At 41.8% G+C, this 20,998-nt stretch overlaps 1 protein-coding gene across 1 annotated transcript in view; it reads left to right on the forward strand.

Moving 5' to 3' along the window:
* Positions 1-20,794, forward strand: part of RASGEF1C (RasGEF domain family member 1C) — a 71,329-nt gene extending 50,535 nt beyond the window's left edge. Inside the window, exons 6-14 of the mRNA XM_052689970.1 lie at positions 1,662-1,736; positions 4,805-4,897; positions 5,577-5,679; positions 5,786-5,865; positions 6,322-6,417; positions 9,453-9,548; positions 10,825-10,948; positions 12,996-13,068; positions 13,483-20,794. Of these exons, the coding sequence (XP_052545930.1) occupies positions 1,662-1,736; positions 4,805-4,897; positions 5,577-5,679; positions 5,786-5,865; positions 6,322-6,417; positions 9,453-9,548; positions 10,825-10,948; positions 12,996-13,068; positions 13,483-13,507 (765 nt within the window). The 3' untranslated portion in view covers positions 13,508-20,794. The remainder of the gene's footprint in view (positions 1-1,661; positions 1,737-4,804; positions 4,898-5,576; positions 5,680-5,785; positions 5,866-6,321; positions 6,418-9,452; positions 9,549-10,824; positions 10,949-12,995; positions 13,069-13,482) is intronic.
* Positions 20,795-20,998: the final 204 nt, after the last annotated feature.

Genomic DNA, 20,998 nt, shown 5'->3' on the forward strand with positions numbered 1-20,998 from the left:
CCAGTGGCATGGTGAGAAGACAAGAGGAATACCTCAAGAACAGCCATAACATTTTCACTTACACAAAACTACCACTGATTTTAATGCTACTCGAGTGTCCTATGACTCGGCTGTACAAATTCCACAGTATTTCTACTGAAATACTTCGTGTGACCTACAACCTACTGCAAATATTTTTCTAATAAGCGTGTTAAAGGGCACGGCAAATAAGAAGGAACGTATTTCCTGTGTCATTGAAAATACTGCCTTTGAGATCTTGTAACCTGGGGATCATTTTAATGACTTAGTTTTCATACCAAAGCGTTTTGGAGACTGTACAGTAATGGTTTCCTTGGATATCGAGGAAACCAGCCCCCATCTGCTGACTCCTAGGCTGTTCTGTTGTGGGCTGTGCCCATCTCTAGCTCAGTCACTGCTGCTAGATTCTTCCTTTTATAGACAATGTAAATGATCTTCTGTCTTATTCCAATAGAATTGTGCTAATGGGCAAAAGTAGAAGTCAAAGGGAGTTAAAGAGCATATTTGAAAACATAGCTCTGAGGGTGTAGTTCATTAAGATAGGCTGAATAGGCTGGATGGCAGCTATTATAATTAATTGTGACTGCTGTAAAACACCAAATCTTACTTCACATATTTTTCTAGGTAGCTTTTAGGTTAATCAATATGATAGATACCAAATCTCAGAGAAATAGCTGAGTTCCCACTGGTGGCGGTGAAGCTGTGTTAGCAGTCAGCACACACTGCTGTAACACCCAAACACACCTGCCCTGACAGTACATTTCAGAAGCACTGACAGCTGCTTGGCTCCTTCAAGGCTGTCATTGCCAGTGCTGAATAAACCTTCCACAAAACAAAGTATCAGCAAGGTGGGCCCACTGGGGAACCAAAGGGAGCTCCCATAGAGGCTGGATCATGAGCGACAGCATATTTTTTTTAGTCCACAGTGCTTACTGTGGTCTTTTAGTCCTGATGCAGAGGAATAGACCGCTCTTCTTTCCAAACAGTGGCTGCTGGTCTGACTGAAATTGCCACATTTGTTCAGGATCTGGTGGACTGTCCTTTATCAAGAGAGATCCGGGTGCTTTATTCGCTCTTGTTTTGGGTAATGCCTGGGATGCTCTCCAGAGTGAGCAATGACTGTAATCTAAGCACACACATCTCTCTTGCTTTCCCCAGTGGCACACAGCCAGCCCCCCAGGGCATCACCTGAGCTTGGCTGGTAGGGAGGCAGGGTCAGAGCACTGCGCAGCTGCCAACGAATTGCTATGGTTACCAGAGCTCAGTATTTCTGCCATTTGAACAACTGGGAAACACAGCCATTGAGAAATGCTGGGCAGCAGTAGGTCTGTGGCAGCTCCAGGCATGCAACTGAGGTCTTGCAGCTCCCAGATGAGGCCTCGAGCATCAGCACCTTTCTGTCTGAGCACTGAAGAGAGCTCTTGCTGTGATTTCTCACTTACAAGATGTACACTTTATATTTTCTGCTGGAATAACTCTAATTGTTCTTATCAGTGTTAGCATCTCATGCTAGTTGGCTGTCTACAAGTTCAACAACACCATTCAGAACTTAAAGATAATGGCAGTGTTTTATGAAGAGAAACAACAGGCATTGTGGACAACAGGCTTTCTCATTTCTTCCTGTCTTTGTGTCTCTCTAATAGGAGAGGTTAAGTCACATCGGACCTGAGGAGTTTGTGCAGGCATTTGTACACAAGGATCCTCTGGATGGCACCAAGGTATGTTCTGTCTACATAAGAAATATTTCCAACGGAAACTGATGTAAGCCAGAAGAGCAAGCCTGGGACATCACCAGGGCAAAGGCAGCCAGCAGGGCTGTATTCTCACAGCAAGGATGGACCTGTTGGTGGAGCTCTAGCTGGTGGGTTCATTGCCATTCCTTCATGGTGAGAATGTGTCCCAGCCAGAGACTGGCCTACACAATGAATTTCTGGCCTTTGGCTCTTCCTCTTCACCTGTTTTGGCCAGGGCAAGCAACTTGTAGCTGCGTGGAACCTGGAAATGTCTGTTCCTAATGTTAAAGGCATAAGGACTCTGGCCGTGATGTAATGGCCACAGTGTGTGCCCAGACAACGCAGTTCTGAGTCAGTGCGTCATGAATCAACGTTCTCTCCTCTCTATATACAATAGCTTTTAACCCGGAGCGCTGCAGGGAACGAAGTGCCTGATCAGGGTTTCCTCCAGAGTTCTTGGAAGCCAGTTGGAGTCTTTCCATGAGTTCCAGTGGGGTTTGAAGCAACATTTCGATGAGTGCTTCAGTAAGGAAAGAGAATTCCAGCTGGAGAGCAAAAGTTTGGTATTTCATATGCTGACGAGAAAAGAAAGAGGATGGAAAATTCTTACCCAGAACCACAAAAGGGCTCCCACTGAGATCATCTATCAATGGCAAAATTGCATCATTAGACAGAGGAAGACTTCTTGCTAAAATGTTTTCCAAAAAGCACCAAAATAACTTCTAAAGGTGAAGGGAGGGAGGTATGAACAGACCAGATGTGCAGTCGTGAGCTTTCTCCTTCTTGTATTGGAGTTACAGAGATTCTGCAGTTTGTTTCAGGGAGAGAGGAATGGGCAGAGGTGTCTCAGGTGTTGTGAATATTGATCACATCCTTTAGGAAAGAACCCGTGTGTGACAAAGATGTGTCAGAAACGTGAAATATCAGGGCAGCCGGAGCTGAGATTTCAGTAACCCACTGTGAGCATGAGGGACGAGATTGCAAATGAAGTGTCTCAGGAAGTCATCATCTCTGTTACGAAGTAAAATGAAAGAGATCAAGTGGAGGCTCTGAATCTGAGTAAATTTTGGAAGGATAGGAGGGAGGCAGCAGTGAATGAAGTCAAACTACATAAAGCCACGCAGGGGAAAGGATGTTAAGAGGGAAAAGTTCAGTAATAAGCTGAAGCAGGAACAGTGGCTGTAGCTCTGCGTAGAATTTGTCTGGAATTTCAAATGTAGTGGCAGAACAGACGAATACCAAGATATGAAGAGGAATATGAAGAAACATCTGCTATAGTGGATAGGAAGGATTTGAGTGGGAGGTGGAGAGCAAATATCAAAGCAAGGATGCACCACTGCATTGACTTCTAAGTTCAAAGCATGTCTTCCTTCAGATAGGCTCTACTGAGTACAGAAAAAAAGGCCTTAATGTTTTCACACAAGATACGACACTAAAGAATTAGTGGGCTTCAGGTCAGCAAGCTGGTGAAAGCAGGGGTAGTCTGCAACTTGTCAGCATCCTCTTCCTGGGTTGAGAAAAGGTCCCAGCGATGACTTGGAAGATCCTCCATGCCCTGGTGTGTTACAGCTGAGAGATTGTGTGGGACCTGGCAGAGCATTGTGCACAGCAGCACGTGCCTCACGTGGAGTGACACCACTGGGCTTTGGCTCTGGTTCACATTGCCTCCAGGTGGAGATCATTTTAAATATCATTCTTGCATGAAGGCTTCCAAAAGTTTCAATTATGAATGTTTATCAAGCACTTTGAGAGCTGCTGATGGAAGATGCTAGGGAGGTGCTAAATGTTGTTGCCATTTATAAAGCTTAACCTTTAAAAGGCAATCTGTTTCGACATTAAATGTGCACGTTTTAACCAAGTTAGATGGCATTAGATGTGGTTCTTATGCTGTGGCATGGAACAGCAGTGCTGTGATGGAAATACCATGTTCAGAACAAAACCAAGGTTTTGTGTATTTTTTCTGCGGTAGCAGGGGGCAAAAAAATACCACAGAGTGCAAGAAAAGGAACTGCTATGAGTGGAGTGGGGCTGTGTTGGGATTTCTTTTAGTTTGACATTCACGTGTTGCTTGCCAACGTTTACTTTTGAGATGCTTTGATTTATTTCTTCATTTATTGTATAGATAGTCCTTCCATAAAATGGCTAGGAGCATCAGGCTTCAGATTGGTGGCCTAACACCATCATACTGTGATTTCTTTTTCTAAATGTGCTTGCATACAGAATCGCAGGGATGTTTCCTTTGAATTACCTTAATTAGAAGAATCTTAATGTAAGGTAACTTGCTGTAACATTAAGACCCAGGTTTTAGGCACCTAACTGACATAATATGGGTAATTTCATCGACATCCGTGGATCTGTGTTTATGCATTGTGGTTTTTTTTCTTAGCAGAGTGTATTTCTGGCAGCTCTGGGAGATGATCATCAGAACAGTACAAAAATTTGGTATTCTCTGATACCCTCTAGTGGATGCTACTGAATGTTCGCATAAATCATGTGAACCGTGAGGGAGCAGGGTGTCCTCGATGGAGGGTCTTAGAGTTTAGGGCTGGAGAAAGGAGTCGAGTTCTTATGATGCCCACCAGCGTCTTCAGGCTGTGTGAACTGCCCTGTGTCTCTGCTGAAGTCAGAGTGTCTGGATATCAAGTAATTCAAAGAGTTCAGCCAAGTATCTGCACCTGTATCAGCAGAGGGAATTTACGTGAAGTTTCATGTAAGAAGTAAAAAATGTGTTTCTTTGCAGTGACTCTTACTGGTTAAGTCTCCCTTGTGTGTAAGCATTCTGTTCCAGTGCAGCCAGCAAGAGAGATCTGGGGCACTCAACAGCCTATTATCCTGAACACTCAGGAGACTAAAGGGAAATATATATTTTTTTCCCATAGAGAAGCGACTAGAACTATTTTTTCTTTTGCTTTTTTCTTGTGCTAAGGCACAGTCTTCTCTGTATGTGAGAGAGATGTGGCCAAATGATTACCTTCGTGTAATGGGTATTTTGCAATCAGGCAGCTGACTGAACTGCAGTTACATGTCTTTGTGTGGTTTTTTTTCCTCTCCAGCCTTGTTTCAGTGACCAGAAGACCAGTAACCTTGAGGCCTATGTGAAATGGTTCAATAGGCTCTGCTACCTCGTAGCAACAGAAATTTGCATGGTAAGTGGGAAGCACGCAGCTCGTTTTACACAAACTTGCAGTACCAGTTTCAGATGGTACACTAATAAGCAAACCTGGGGATTTATTTCTTGTGACCTAGCTAAGCATCTGACAGTAAGTTTCAGTAATGCTGCATTCACACGAGCAAGCTGATAAATGACAAACAGATTACAAAACAGAGCTGGCAACACATGGAGGTACACTGCTCTATTGATGTAGTAGGAGCACAGTGTGGAATAATGAACCCTGCAGGGAGAAAAAGAGGAAAAATTGAATTATCCTGTGAGATTTCTGCTGGAAAAGATTCTGGTGGAGCAGTATTTGTTATCTGTCATCCTGAAGCTCTGCTGTGCATGTGAATTCCCATTGCATAGCTCATTGTCCTGCTGCCCATTACTGGAGCTGTGTTTGTTGTGATTTTAAACTTGGCAGACTTGGGTTTAGTTCAGTTGGCCCCATCAAAATGAAGTGAATGTTTTCTCCTTTGAAGGGAGGAATTGTAGTGGGATATCCTACATAACTTGTGATTGGAAAGCATTGCCATCTGAAGATCTTCTTTGGGAAGGTGGGGTGATTCCAGTCCAGTCAAAATGTGGATTTAGAACACAAGCTATCATTCAGCCTGCTCTGCCCTCCAGTTCTGTGTATGCTCATTACAAACGCTTGTTTTAATTTACAGCCTGCAAAAAAGAAACAGCGAGCACAAGTCATTGAATTCTTCATTGATGTCGCCCGAGAGTGCTTTAACATAGGGAACTTTAATTCACTGATGGCAATCATTTGTGAGTACAGCTCCTAAACAGATGTCTCCACTGGCTGTAGCAAAAGGAAAAGGGGAAGTCTGAGTCTCATCCATGGCTTTTTTTTTTTCTTCTTTTTCCCTCGTAGCTGGAATGAACATGAGTCCTGTTTCCCGGTTAAAGAAGACTTGGTCAAAAGTAAAAACAGCCAAATTTTTCATTCTTGAAGTAAGTACATCAGTAAAGACATGCTGCTTGAATTGTTTATTTATCTATTTATTTTTGTATGTTTGTGAATTTCCACGTTGTCATCCAGGCATGAGATGTTTGTAGACACATTTCACTGGCAGAGGTTTGGATTCCGGCCGAAGTTGCTAAAGGATGGTGAAGAAAGTGTGAAGCTGCTGGTGTGCAGAGGGGTAGCAGAGCACTTGAATGTTACATGCAAAAAGATATTCAAAATCTAAAAGGAAGCGACGAGTGGCTTGGGGAGGATGGGCTGATACACAAGCAACATTTCTCAAGCTGATGCCAGTGTTGTTTGCTTGTGGTTCATGGGCTTCTATGTGTATTTTTGAAGATGGAGGCTTGGCTCTGTTCAAGTTTTGGTACAACTAAGGGCAAAACTGTCTTCAGAGGACTCAGGCTGCTTTCTAACCAATCTGTTGTCTTTTGTATATCTAGCACCAGATGGACCCCACTGGTAACTTCTATAACTACAGGACGGCATTGCGGGGGGCTGCTCACAGGTCCCTCACTGCACACAGCAATAGGGAGAAGGTAGGTGTGACCACATCTCGTGTACCTGCAAATCAGTGGTGTGCATCTCTACTGAAAATGTCACTGAAGCTCTGCTGTCCCCTTTTCCAGGGGGCACCGGTGCAAGGTTTGTGCACTGCTAAATGCAATGGAAATGTAAATCTGCAGCTGAAAGGGGTTTGAAATGGATCAGAGGGCTTTTGTGAACTTGCTGTCAGGAAGCCAGGGCAGGCAGAGCACATAGAATGGATGACTTTGTGGCAAGCATCTCTGTGCCTCTTGAAAGGTCACACTGTTTAGATTGATAAACCAGAGGAAAAGGTATTCCAGAGTAAAATGACTTTTATTTTGGCATGGAGCATCAGCCTGGCAGGCCCAGGTGGAGCTGTGCTTTGTTGCAGCCATGCCAGGCAGCTTCTCTGTGCAGACAAGCCTTTATTGTACGGCCTGTGATTTGAGATACAGAGCAAAGGGCACAGCACTCAGAGGTGATGAGGTGGTTCTCCACTTACATTAGAGAAAGATGATTTACTACAAGTCATGCAAAAGAGTGTGATCTGAACCCATTGCAGCAAATTTGGAGTGAAAGTCTGTCCTGTTATGTTTTCATTTCATTTGTTGCCATCCTGCTGAGCAAGAATTGAATCACCACTGTCTGTGGCAGATACATAGCGTTCTGATCAGATTCATGAGATGTTAGTGCAGCATCCTACTGTTTTGTGCCTGCATACTTCTTGTTTATCTTCTTATTTCTCCATTCTGTTCCCTTGTTTTGTTTTGTGAAAGAGAGTTTCTTTTTAGCATTGCACATAGTCATAAATGGGTGATCACTACACAGCGTGGCTAAGGTACATACTGCATGAACGAGCATAATACAGAATTAAATGTTCTCTCACTAGAGGAGCGAGAGCAAATGCTGATCTCACATCCCTGTGAATTTGATGTAAATCTGCTGAAGCTAATGGAATCTCACAGCAGTTACAGTGAAATGAGATCAGCAGCTGGTCGCAGGCTGACTCAGCTGCGAAGGGAGTGCTGAGTTGTTCTGAAGAGCACATCTCAAGAAGAGACAATGGCTTTGGATGTTCTTTAGCAGTGGAGAAACCCTTTTAACTCTCACACAATGCAGCAAGGACCTATCAGTCTGAGATCCTTCTGCAGTTTAATTCTTCTGCAGCCATCATATATATTGAAGTCAGCAGCTCTGTTGTTTAATTTCCTGCAGTTGTTTGCAATCTCTGACATATCTCTAGCCCTAGCTGGTTAAGGGAGAGCAGAGAGGTTATTAAATTGAAAGGAATCTATTTTACATAGGAAAAAAACATATTCTGTTTACCTTGTGAACATAACATTATGTTCAAGAAAATGCTGAAGCATTTGACTTGGTAGTTGGTCATGCTGGGCATCTTATGGAGACAGCAGATCTTGTAATTCATGCTGTAGGAATTAAGGAATTTTGTTGCTTACTGTAAGCCATATTATTCATTATTTATTTTATTGACTTTGAATAAAATTAAAGACACACGATCATTTTTTTAATAGAAAATGTTTGCAGCAAAGCTCTCTCATTGAAGAAAATATTTTGCTTCAGATTGACTTGTGCTTGTAACAGTTTGAGATCCCAGTCCCCTCTGCCCCTCTTCCCAACAAATGGCCACCACAGAAGCACATGCGAAGATGCAGGCTTCACCCATCTCCCTGGGACACAAGGTGCTCTGCTGGGAGTGCAGAAAGAAACCTGCCCAAGTGCAGGGTGAGAGAACAGGCGATGAAGGAGGGAGGACATTTCATGCAGAATTTGGTGTGCTTGTTAGGAACCATCTGGTTTTATCTATGCAGTCAGCTGACCTCTGCCACATCCAAAATTAAGTCGTTCCGCTGGGACACCCTGCACAGTGTTAATGGCGTGGCTCTGATTGGCTTTGGAACGCTGGGAGGATGTGCAGGGCAGCGCTGTGTGTCGTTGCCATGTGATGCTTTGGAGGAAGAACAGGTCTGAGCTCATTAGCTTTCTTCTTTCTGCAGGAGGCAATTGTCCTTCAGCAAGTGGGTGGGTTGGATGGTTTGGGGAGAATCAAAAGGGAGTGAAATTTGAGTTTCTGGCGCTAACCCAGACTTTATGCCAGCAAAGACTCTGGATTGAAGCCAACGCTGAAATGTAACTATATCCACTTTTGTTGCTTTTACTACAGAAACTTGGAAAACAAAGCATGCAGTGCAGCATATTTTTATTAGGGAAATAAATACTGACCCAAAGACAGAAATCCCTTGGAAATGTGTGGAGAATTTGTATTCTAGGGAATGTCTTTGCTTCCTTTTGGATGCAGATGAGAACAAGCTCTGCCCACGCTCCGAGCTGGCTGGTGGCTTTGTAGCTGTATTAGCATGGCACATAGCCCACATTCATATACCTTCCTTCCCAGCAAGGCTCTTAGTTTATGTGACCCGGCCCCCAGTAGTGCAGAGCAGGGCAGAAAAGCTTGTATCTGCCTGCAAAAAAAATACTCAGAACCTGGCAGTAATTTCTAGCTGGGGATCAGGGCCTGGCTCCAGCTCTCCATGAGTATCTTTTGACTTCATGATATCGTTTTCCTTGTTCAGAGACAGCAGTGGTTCTTTGGTTCTCAGCTGCCTTTACGTTGCTCAATTTCTGTATGCAACAGCTTTGCTTGTAAAGACCCAGCAGAGAAAGGAAGGGTTGTGTAGCTTTTTTTGTTTGTTTGTTTGTTCTTTGCTGTCTGATCTTGTCATCAGACAGTGATGCTGTGGATGTACAGAAAGTTAATAAACTGAGTTATCAGTATTTTCATAGTCATGGCTGTCTGCTCAGTGATTCTTGCTTTCAGTTCATGCTCCTTTCAGTGTTCTCCTGATGGCTGAGGATGTCCCTTTATCCTGCTGCCCTTTTGCTTGCTTCTCACTCTGCTGCTTTTTAAGTTCCCAAAACAGTGAAAAGTAAATACTTATTTTTTCTCTTCTCTCCTGACTGATTTCTTCTTTCATGCAGAGAAAATACTGAACTGGAAAGATAATAGTTATGCCATCTCTCTTCACAGATTGTGATCCCTTTCTTCAGCCTATTGATCAAAGACATTTATTTTTTGAATGAAGGATGTGCTAATCGCCTTCCAAATGGACACGTCAACTTTGAAGTAAGATCTGAAAAATGTTTTTATCTCATTCTGATAGCACTAAGATTGTGTGCCTGCAATTTCAGTGCAGCCCAACAAAGGCTGAATATGCCAAAAGGGACAATCTCAAGTGACTGCTTGAAGGTTAAACCAATCTCAGAATGTTTTCTGAAAGAAATAATGTATACGTTTTGTATAGACATTGCAAACAGACCGTTCTGACTTGTTTCACGCGGGTTGGCTGCTGGAAATACAATGTCAGCAATATGCATGATTATATTTATGGCTTGGAGGGGAGGACGACTTTCAGAAAACAAGGGAAAAGGTGCACATGTAGATAAATCAGTGTAAAATGTTTTATAATTCATTGTATCTGTTTTGTAATAACTTTTTTAATAAAAAGACTTGGCAAAGTAAGACAGAAATTGGTTGCGGTCAATAGACAAAAATGAGAATACAGAAGCAGAATGACAGTGCAGTCTGCCATGCTGTTGATGTAAGGATTTGATTGTATAATCTGTTGCTCTAAATTTTTACACAGAAGAATTTCTATCAGCGAAAGCAGAATACCCTCCCACAGCCTGGCACTGGGTGGCTACGTATCCTGAGTGGTTGCAGTTCTGTGCTGGGGAGGGTGGTTTACATTCGTGCAGTTTGTTGCTGGTGGCTGTGTGTAGGCACTCACATTCTTATGTTGTGCTGTGGGCTGCAGTTGCTGTGTTCTTGCATTCTGATGGGGATAGAGATGAAGTGCTTTCGAAAGAGCTGCCCCATGTCAATGAGAAAACAGTTCTTTGGCTCTCAGATTCTTTGTAAATCAGCTCTTCAGCATCTCTTTGGTCAGTTGCATTACATTTGTCCTTCTGCTGGGGCCATTGTGAGATAGTGAGCAATGCATAAGATAGAGCCTAGCATCCCCTCGAGTTATATCAGAACTTTTTTGCCATGTGTATTTACTGTTAGAAGGCCTAAAGAGTTGTGAGGAATTGGAGTCCCTCCACCTTAGGTAACTTGTCTAATTCTGGTCCCTCGAAGTTTATGCCCATAGCTTTGTTCATGGATACATTTTCACTTAAATACAAACTGAGACTACTTGCAAGGAGGAGTGGAGCACACCCTTTCTTCCTTCTTTCCCCAGCAAACGAGCAGAGAAAATCTACCAATCTAAAAGATCCGAGACTCCTTTTTCTCAATGTCCTTGTGGTCAGGGACCCTACATCCTGATCTGCTGCTTGGATGTGGTTGTTTAAGTGAGAAAGTGGAACTGTATCTGAATGGAATGGGTTTATGTTTACAGAAATTCCTGGAACTGGCTAAGCAAGTAGGAGAATTTATAACATGGAAGCAAGTGGAATGTCCCTTTGAACAAGATGCTAACATAATCCACTACCTGCACACTGCTCCCATTTTTACTGAAGATGGTAAGACTGTACAACCTCTAATCACTGAAAAAATGTCTCTTTATCACTACCAGTTAACATCTTGACCCATCTCGGGTGATCTCTCTCACTGACCAGTCCCATTTCCTTCCTAGCCTTCCTGTCATGCAGTTTGTTTATTATCCCCAGACTACCAACATGCTTTTGCAGATAAAGCCTTCTACCTCATGAAGCTGCTGTCTGATTACTTTTCTCTACTCCATAGCTTGTCCAAAAGGCACTGCTATCTAGGAAGCTGTTGTGGTAGCCCTGTTTTTGAAGTCAAGAAAAGAGGCCATAGAACCATGTTGTGGATTGCTCTGAATGTCAGCTGTCCCTTAGCCAAATTCATGCAGTGATTGATGGAGCCGGGACTGACTCATCTCTTCTGCAGACCAACACTGTCATCTATTCAGTGAACACAGCTTCAGGCTATGGTCATTCAGCTGACCTCCTTCACTGCAGCAGAAAAATATTTACAGAAACGATTTTTTAAGAAGAATATTTTCTAGTGACTAACTTAAGCTGCAGCTATAAAAAAAAGCTGTTCTGAAATTGTTTTTCTGGTTTAACTTTTAGTTCTATGTGTCTTCTCTTTTCTTCTTTCAATCTGCTGCCCAGCACAACGGGCTGTGTCATTTCATACTGTTTCATGTTGGTTGCTTCTTGGTGTGTTGTCATGCACAGAAACTGTCCACAGCTATGTTCCCATAGGCCATACTGGGTTGGGTTTCTTTTTCCTTGATTCTTTAGTCAGTTTTCTATACTGATCCAAGTTAATCACACCAGACAGCTTTTCAAAGACTACTACAGAACACTAAATGCTGCCTCAAAAATCCTACCTAAATACTAAGAGAAACAGCTGCCAAAATAGAATAATGAATGTGATTAAAGTAATATGTATTGAAAGGAGACAGCATGGAGGCATTTGTTCTGTATTTAGGCTCTGAAGGGACATGAAGTGAAAGTCAAGTCACAAGTGGTGTTTAAAAGTGCAGATTTCAGGCTGGTGAACCAACAAAGGGTGACCTCAACCCACTAATTGTTTTCATATTTTCTTTCTCATATCCTCTGCCACATTCATACTGTTTTTGGTAGATGTCCTTTGTAGAAGCCAGAGCAGGCCTCCCCTGCTGCCCATGGGGATAGTGGTGAGCAGAATCACCCTGAGTAAAAGACAGGAGAATGTATTAGACAGATGCTGCACTGGTATGTGACATACTGCTATACATCTGTAGGCCCATCACAGCATGTAGGAGCAGAGGCCCAACAGTTTAATGTTAAAATGGGCTTGACTTCATTACTTCATTACAATTCATTACAAAAATACATTACAATTCATTGACTTCATGTTAAAATGGGCACAGACTTCAATACTGAGATGGTTCCAGTATTAAAGAATTAAGCATCACCAAGCAGTCAGATGACGAAATACATATGCATGCAAGTTATAGCTCACTTAATTTTATTATTTTTTTTTAAACAGTGAGACATCAGTGCACCACCAGGAAGCTGTGCAGTCTGGGTGCATGTTGGTATCATAAAATTCACCCTCATGGCAAAGTTTTGCAGAAAAAGAGACCTGTTTATTTTCTTCTACTGTGTTCCGTCTCTGGTTTCTGTAACTCATTCTTATCTTGAGGCTGTTCTGTATTCATTTAAGATACCATGTCCTGTCAGGCCTTAAAAAGATTGAGGAAGATTAAGTTGTGTTAAATGATGGGAATAGTCTTGAATGTAAATAGTTTATTTGCTACAATATCAAATCTCTCATTTTTTATGGAGATCATTTAACTGTTTGGTATTATTATAAGCAGGTCATGCCAGCATATATTAACTCTGGGCTCCTCTTCCATCAAAGCTAACCTAACAGATTTCCAAAGATAGAAATGTGAACTAAGCAGCAGCGTCCTGCTGGTTGCCAGCAGTGTGGTGAGCCACAAACTTATAACAAGCTGTCCTTACTTTGTTACAGGATAGGACATACATGAACGCAGAGACAAAGGGATTTACTGTTTCTGTTGAAACAACGTATTTTTAACTTTTCCAGGTTTATATCTGGCTTCTTATGAAAGTGAAAGTCCGGAAAACCAGACAGAAAAAGACAGATGGAAATCCTTAAGGTAACCTCTCATTTTATCAGCTCAATTCTAAAGTACCTTCAAATGCTGTGTGGATAGGCAGAGCCTGTAAAGTGCTGGCATTGCAAGCGTGACCTCTGATGGAGGTTTTTTCCATTTGTGACTAATTGACAGAGCTGGAGCTGCCCTGATAAAAGCTAATCTTAATCTCAAATTATCCACCATCTGAAGGACATTGTTCTCCACTTGTGCATTTCTGCAGTGCTTGTAGCCCTGCAGTAGAGGTCTCCGAGTTTAATGGAATCCTCCTACAGTCTGTGTCTCTTATAAGAGATGTAACATGGTTTGGGGTAAATGAGAATCTGAAGACAGTGATGTAAAAACAAAAGGAAACAAAATTACCAACACCCTTTATAATTACTACTTATTCACTGTTCTTATGTTTTAAATTTACAGATCCACTATTTTAGGAAAGACTTGAAGATAAAGAGATCACTGCAGTAGGTCAAAGAAAAGAAATCCGCAAACATTTTGCACTACTGATTCCAAAGATGCCTGTTTGGGATTTAGACAAATTCTTTTTTTGGGTTTTTTGTTAGCCTTTTTTTTTTTCTTTTTTTTTTTTTCTTTTTTTTTTTTTTTGACTGCCTAACGTGATGGATGAACTGGATTCATCCACTGAAATCAACAGAACTGTGCACAAGGACGCTTTTCTAACTCTGAGACAGAGAGGAAGGACAAACAGATTATTTGTGGCTGTGCCCAAACTGCGTCAGGATCACTGTAACTTTTGCCTCTGAAGGAAAATAGAAGAAAATCAGGAGCATGGAGAACCATGGTACTGCAAAGGGAAAAAAATATATATATAGACATAAATATTTCAGAAGCAGGTGCTTCAGACAGCAGCTCTTTAAACCCTCTGAGGATTATAAAATCAAATCAGACACTGCAGCAATCTGGTTAATTGCTGAATGAAGAAAGAACTACTTAATCTAACATTAGCAGTCCCCCAGCCTTGTTGAACAAAGCACTGACTGCAACAGGTAAAAGCTTCCAGCGGATGAAAATGACATCAGTCGCTCATAGATACCCATGTATGTCACACACAGATCACATCAGCATGGGAGAGCTGTGCAAATCCCATGCATTTTTACAGAGAACAATCTGAAGTATGACTATTGCTTAGTTACTATTCCTGCCTCTGCTGTTGTTTTTCTTACTGTGAATGTTGGCAGATCTGAGGAGGTTGTATGTGATAGTCCTTAAGGACCCCCTACAGCCAACATCTAAAGCTGAACTGAAGAAGATGGACTCAGTTTACCTCTATTTAATGTGTGTAGCCTATTCCATAATTTCGTTCCTGCTGAGGTGCATCCTTTAGAGGGCTTTATCACGCTTAAAGAAAAAGGATACGGCATTATTGTACAGTATTATACAGTACTGTTTATTTTGCAATTTGATACTAAGAGGATAGGAAGGAAGAAATAATTGCTCTGTAAGAGAGAGGGTAATTTCTTTAAAAAGACAAAGGGTTTCAGGCTAGAATGAATGCACTCAAGTGCAAAATCTGTCATTCGTTAGCAGATAACCATTTTCTTCCTCTTTAGTTTTTAGGTTCTAAACAGTATCTACCACTTCCTTACAGGTAATAGCAAGCAGGGACTACATCCTCTTTTTACATTTGTATAGTGATCATGGTGCTACTTTAACATATATAATATGTGATAATGAACTATGTGGATGTTAGAGTCAAAAGCCAGAAGAGTTTGTGTGTGGAAGGACTGTATGTATGTGGAAGGGCTGTTCCCACTTGCCCCCCAGAAAACCTCAAAAAGCTTAACTGAAACCTAATGCCCTGTGATACTTTGCTTTATTACTGACTTGATGCTGACCTTTCAGATGTTCCTCTCTGTCTACAATAGCAGGACATAAAGCTTTCTTTGAAATCATTAACTGCTTTATTTCAATTTAGAGTGATTCCAAATGGCCATAGGATTTGGAAAACTGAAGCTAATCATAAAAGCTTGCCTGCGCTTTTAGACAGAAAGCTGAAACTGCTCCTGCCTACTGCCAGACCTCACAAAGGCTGTCCATGCCTGAGTGAGGTGTTGAAATACGAGGCGTTGGTGAGGCAGTAGTTGAGAGCAGCCCAGGCAGCTGAGCTGACCTCGAGAACAGTGGCCTGAGACATGTTCTGTGTCACATGCTAACGCTTGGTATCTCCAGTGCAGTTCTTAGGTTGGGTTTTGATCTGTGGAAACCTGTGCAATCTGCATCATGGCCACGTGGCATCCACTCTTGCAGCTGGCTGAGCTGTCCAGGACAGCTTCTTCTAGATGTGCATTCACAGGGATGTGATGGAGAGCACTGATTCTCCTCTTCATTTATCTACCAGCACACAAGTTCAAGCAGGGGGAACATAAAAATGTCATGTCTGTACTCGGGCTCTGTATGGAAGAACTAAGTGTGAGGATGGGATGGCATCCTTCCAGCCAGGGAGCAATTCTTCCGGTGATACTGTTGATATACTGTTTGTTAATTTTTGTCCGTGAGCTGAGAGCTATACAGGGAAACATACACACACAGCCATTGCTTCCAGCAGAACCATTTCCAAAATGATGCCATTAAAAAATTGTTTAATTCCAACCAAATCCAGAGCAATAACCATAAACATATCCATAAACAATGGCAATGCTTACATGTGTTTGCTAAATGGGTTTTTGTTGTTGTTGTTGTTTTTTGTAATGTCTGCATTGCACGTGCACAGCATGACTTCATGGCAGAACGGGTTTTTTAGTTGTCTGAAACCCACTGGGGGTGGATGGGCCCTTCCCTAAAACTGCTTTTTAAAGTGCACATGATCATTTTCCAATGATCAATAGAGGCCGGTACAGCTGAGATGATAGCACCCAAAGATGAATCGAATTTCCATTTCTCGTGATATTTTACAGCCTCGGGTACCTTCCGTGAATTCAGGCAATTTTGTGAGTTAAAATTTGGACTCATAGCATTTATCACTGCTGCAAACTAAATTACATTCACGGTCCAAAATTTTCAATCCCCAATACTTAAAATGGAAGCATTGAAGTTAGATTTAGGAAGGTATTAAGGGCTTAGTGGGACTTTCAGAAGCACCAGATCATCCTTAAGCCTTTATATAATCCCACATTTAAAAGGGGTTTTTTTTTGAAGGTGCTGAACATCCTCATCTCTTGGTGGATACTAAAGCAATTAATGCTTCACAGAGGTGCATGGCATATTGATGCCAGTACACAGAACAGTGTATGATCTCCAGAAATGCTGCTTGCACCTTGCAAAATAACTGTAAGGCATGTAGTCATTGGACTAACATGAAGACAAGTTACAGTTAGTTATGCCATGGCTTTCCACCACTATTTTTTGGTGAATTTGCCTCCCTGATAACTGCATGAGCTAATGCAGCAGAGAACAGAGCAAAACTAGAGCTGGGACTTTCAGAAGCCCCAGATCATCCTAGGGTGTTAACGCAGTAAGCCAGTGAGATGATACAGTCTTTCAGAAGCATTAACTTAGCTTCTGCCTATACAGCAATATTTGAAAAGACCTAAATATATTAAATCATTTCTGCACCTCCTCTTGTGTAATCAGAGTGCAGCACAAGTCCTGTATTTCATTTTTTGAGAGTGCCATTCTGCAACATAGGGCTAGATCCAAAGCTCATCAAAATACGAGTTGTGTGCCTTCAGCTTGTGTTGAAGTCAGCGGAGGAACTTGCTCAGTGCCTTCCAAAAGACAGTTAATCGTTCAGACTCGCTCTCAATTTCACGTCAGCATCAATCACATCACCTCATTAAAGGTGGACAGATAATTAAACATAGATCTCCTGGCCATGACTGAATTTGGAAGGTAGAGAACTCGTGGAGTCTCACCCAGAAGAACCCCACGCAGCAGGGTGCACTTGCACAGTACATCCTTATCCCTCTGCTAGGCAGGTGGCAGTCCTGCTGTACGACTGCTGGGAGCTCCCCACACGGATAGAGGACATGCAGATCTGGAATCAAACTGTGATCTCAGCTGTGCTGGGATCAACACAGTGCAGACACGGCTGCTAAGGCATTTCGAATTAGTTCAAGCGTAGAGATGTTTTCTTTAGCTTGGGAATATGTTATGATGGGGTCAGTATTGATAAGATAATCACCTGCTTACAATTAAGCCAGCCCATTACTGATACCTTGGTCAGTTTGTCATGTTTTATTGCAATAGTTTATGCACCTTTTGTTAAAGCACACAAGCACTGGTTTGCAAGATGGTAAATCCAGCTTAGAACACCATTCAGATTACTGAATATATAATTGAAGTTATCAAAAAGTAAAGATACTGGAGTTATCAGTAGAAAAGATACTGTTTTGCTTACAGTATCTGGCCTAATAATGACAGTGTTTTATAGAGACCTAACTCAAGCTCAGTGTTGTGCCAGGGGAAAAACTGCAATTGATTTTGATGGGTTTTGGAGCAGTACTGTAACTGTAGCACTGCTCCAGGGTTATTCATAGGAATTAAATTACATTGGCAACTTGAATAGTCCTTAGCCTTTTGTTAGGGCCAGTTCCGACTCTCAGATGGGCAGGTGCACTTAATAGGGTGAAAATCCAGCCTTGGCAAACGTCTTCTCTGACGTTGCTGACGTTTCAGAAGCAAAGTCAAGGAATTTGATCCAGAGAATTAATTCACATCTGAGAGCAGAATTTGGCCTTCTGGTTTTGAATCCTTTTTTCTTTTTAAAGCAGTAGAAATCAGCCTTACTGTCTCAGGAGTGTCTTTGATCAGAAATTAAAACCCCTTTGATTGTAAACTGAGTATTTCCATTGTTGCGCCTGCAGAATAGGGTTAGGAAGAGGTGAGGAAGCATGGCAACGCTCCTTGCTCCCTTCTCAAAGGCTCAACTGTGGGCCAGAAACATTCCTTTCTTTTTTGTTAATGTTATCTGTTAAATGAGATTACCTCAGTATTTGGTGCAGGGAATTACTGAATTGTGTCTGGGGAACAGCATTGACATACCTGGTATCCATACAGCAGTGCATACACTGATGGGGTGCAGCAGTGATAGATGGTCCAGTACAAACTGTCATGCAAATTCCTGTCCAAGCCCTGAGGTTTGTGAAGCTGGGATACAATGCTTTGAAAAGGTAGGACATGACTGGAAATTCACCCGAGGCAAAACGTATTTCATCCTCCATCCAACAGAATAATTACAAGAAAATTCTTGGAACTAAAAGTTCCTCTAGAGGGCCGGAAAACAGTGGAGAATTTGTTACTTCATTGACAGAGATTGTAAGATCCAAGCAGCATGATAAAATAAGTACTAAAAAATTGTAACACCTTGATGGTTGTTAACTTTTGTATTTCACAGCATGGCAGCAGAGTGGAAAAAGATAACTGTGCATGTGCTATTCCTATTAACATCAATGGCAGCTGGGCAGGCCAAGGCAGGAGAGAATACAGTGACATGCAGTGATGCGTGCACCAAGCTGTACCAGTACTTTAACACTGGGCATGTTGGAAAGGAAGCACGCTGCCTTGGGGAGTCCCTTTCTTTATAATCAACATTAGCTGCACTGCAGTCCCTGAGCTGAGCAGGGATGGCAACAAACAAGTTGCTTTGGTTTTTTTTCAGTGGAACAGATCTGGAGGCAGACCTGTTTTGTATTTATTTCTTCTACAGTTCTTTTTGCATATTTTCAGATATGCAAAAAATATCAGCTACATTGTCAGTGCGCACAGAAGGCATCACATTCTGCATCTGTATACTATGCAAGATATATATTAGAAGTTAATAGCTTGTACGGGTGGCATTTCATACCCTCTGCAGAGGTGCAAGACACTGAAACTCAGGCTATAACCTCGGTTACAGAATAAAGCTAGCTATGGATAACTTGTCTAGATCCCTTGCCTTGCACTGTGGCCAAACTCAGACTGTAATGCTGTACATTCGGAGTGGCTTGGACTGCCATCTCTCCCCTTGATGCCTTTCCCTCCACAGAATTGGCATTTTGCTCTATAAACAGCTCTTGCAAAATGCCACGGGAGTATTTTTCAGGTTCTCTGCCATACACGGGCTCTGCACTCATATACCAGAGCTGTCACTTTAGCAGTCCCTTCTCCCTTCCTTCCTGGCACCAGAAGTACCAGCCCAGACTAAAACTGCAGTGCAGCATTGCTCCCAGGCCTTCCTGAATGCAGAAGACTTCAAGTTCAGGACTCGCTTGTTCTGTAAGTTAAATACCTGTACAGTAAACTTCATTCTGAAATGTGCACAGCCTATTTAATGGACCTGTGACCAGAAAATCCCAGAACCCAGCTACCTTTTAGAGAAATGCAACTTCCTCAGTGAGCTGTGACTGGTCAGTATTGCATCATTGCTTTCATTATTTAATTAAGCTTCTACAATCCCCATATTTGGGGGACAGCTAAGTGTGTGATCGTTTCCTGATGTTTGGCATATGAGTACACAGAATCGAGAAAATGGGGGCTATAATCTAGACAGCTGACACGAGATGTATTTTCATAACAGCCCAAGCTGGGTTACTGCTTATAGTATGTCCTCACCTTGAAGAAGAAGGAATTGTTCCAGTAAAATCCTCCTAACTCTTAAAGCTTTGTGAAAGATACAAGCACACAGCTATTAGACATGTTTCAAGATATGATTCTTACCAACAGGCAAGTACTTCCCTTAGGAGCCAGCCTGTAAAATGAAATAAAACTGCCAGTACTCAACACAGATGAAAAATAAATTGGCTTCTGTGTTCCAGAACTCTTCACTTTTAGCAAGTATTCATCAGTATACGAAGGTGAGAAATCAGAATCACAGAATCACAAATCAGATTTTAGTTTGGGATTTTTTAGCAAGCTCTGTGAAATGTGACAATACCAGTGATCTTAAGCCTATACCCTAAGAGCATATTACTCCAAAACATTTATTCACAGTCTTAAAAATGAGTAAACAGAACTGTCCTTATGTTCAGAGTGAGAAATTAAAAGATGTGTGTCTGGTCACCTGGAAAACATGTGCATTCAAAAATGTACCCCAAATTGTTTGCAACTTCTATGTTTCATCTATTATTGTAATTCCTTTTTACAACTGTGCTTGGAAAAAAATGGAAATAAATTAGTTTTTAAGGAAGAGTAAGCTAGGATAAAAGGAAATATGGATTAAAAGACTGGTAGGTACTGACTGTGGGAACAGTAGCAATGAGGGGCTGTGTTTTTCCCATAGCTTTTTCTTTAAACTAAGCTATTTCATTTTCAGGCTGAACTGAAATCCCTTTCCCCTCCACAATACTCAAACCGTGTAGATTTGTTGGAAGTCCTCAAAGCAATTACCAACACTTTATCAACTGCGCAGGCAGAAAACAGTAAGGTTACTTGAAAGTGGCTGTTATGATTTTGTGACTGTACATAGATATTGCAAAATGTTAATGGTAAAATGCATACTGTACCCCCATAAACACTGCAAGAATAGCATGGTCATTGTTATGCTTTATAGCTGTTGTGGTAACCCGCATTCATGATTATAGTGCCAGTCCTACTCCCATGCCTTTTTATACAGTTGTGGTAAGATTGTTATGAAATCCTTTTGTCAGTCATGTTCAAGCTAACATACCTGTGTATAGAATTTATATATTAAAAACCCCTAATTTATACTGTGTTTTAACAGTTTGCCTGAACTGTCTATGGTTTCTAAATTTTGTAATGTGAGTGTCAAATAAGATGAATAAAAAAAAAATTGGCCCAGCTGTGTGCATTTGGTTTCCCAATTTTATTTCAAGTAGGTATTTCAACACCTCTGAATGACAGAACGGGCTGAAAAGAAAATGATTGCTCTGAAACACCAAAAAATACAAAGATACTTCTGACTCAACAGTCATGAATACGCATATAGATGTGAAAGAAGCTGTGGCGTCTGCTTTTCCTTGCTGCCACTGCACTGCTTCTC

This window comes from Tympanuchus pallidicinctus, unplaced genomic scaffold (genome assembly GCF_026119805.1).
Source record: "Tympanuchus pallidicinctus isolate F22 unplaced genomic scaffold, pur_lepc_1.0 scaffold25, whole genome shotgun sequence".
NCBI lineage: Eukaryota > Metazoa > Chordata > Aves > Galliformes > Phasianidae > Tympanuchus > Tympanuchus pallidicinctus.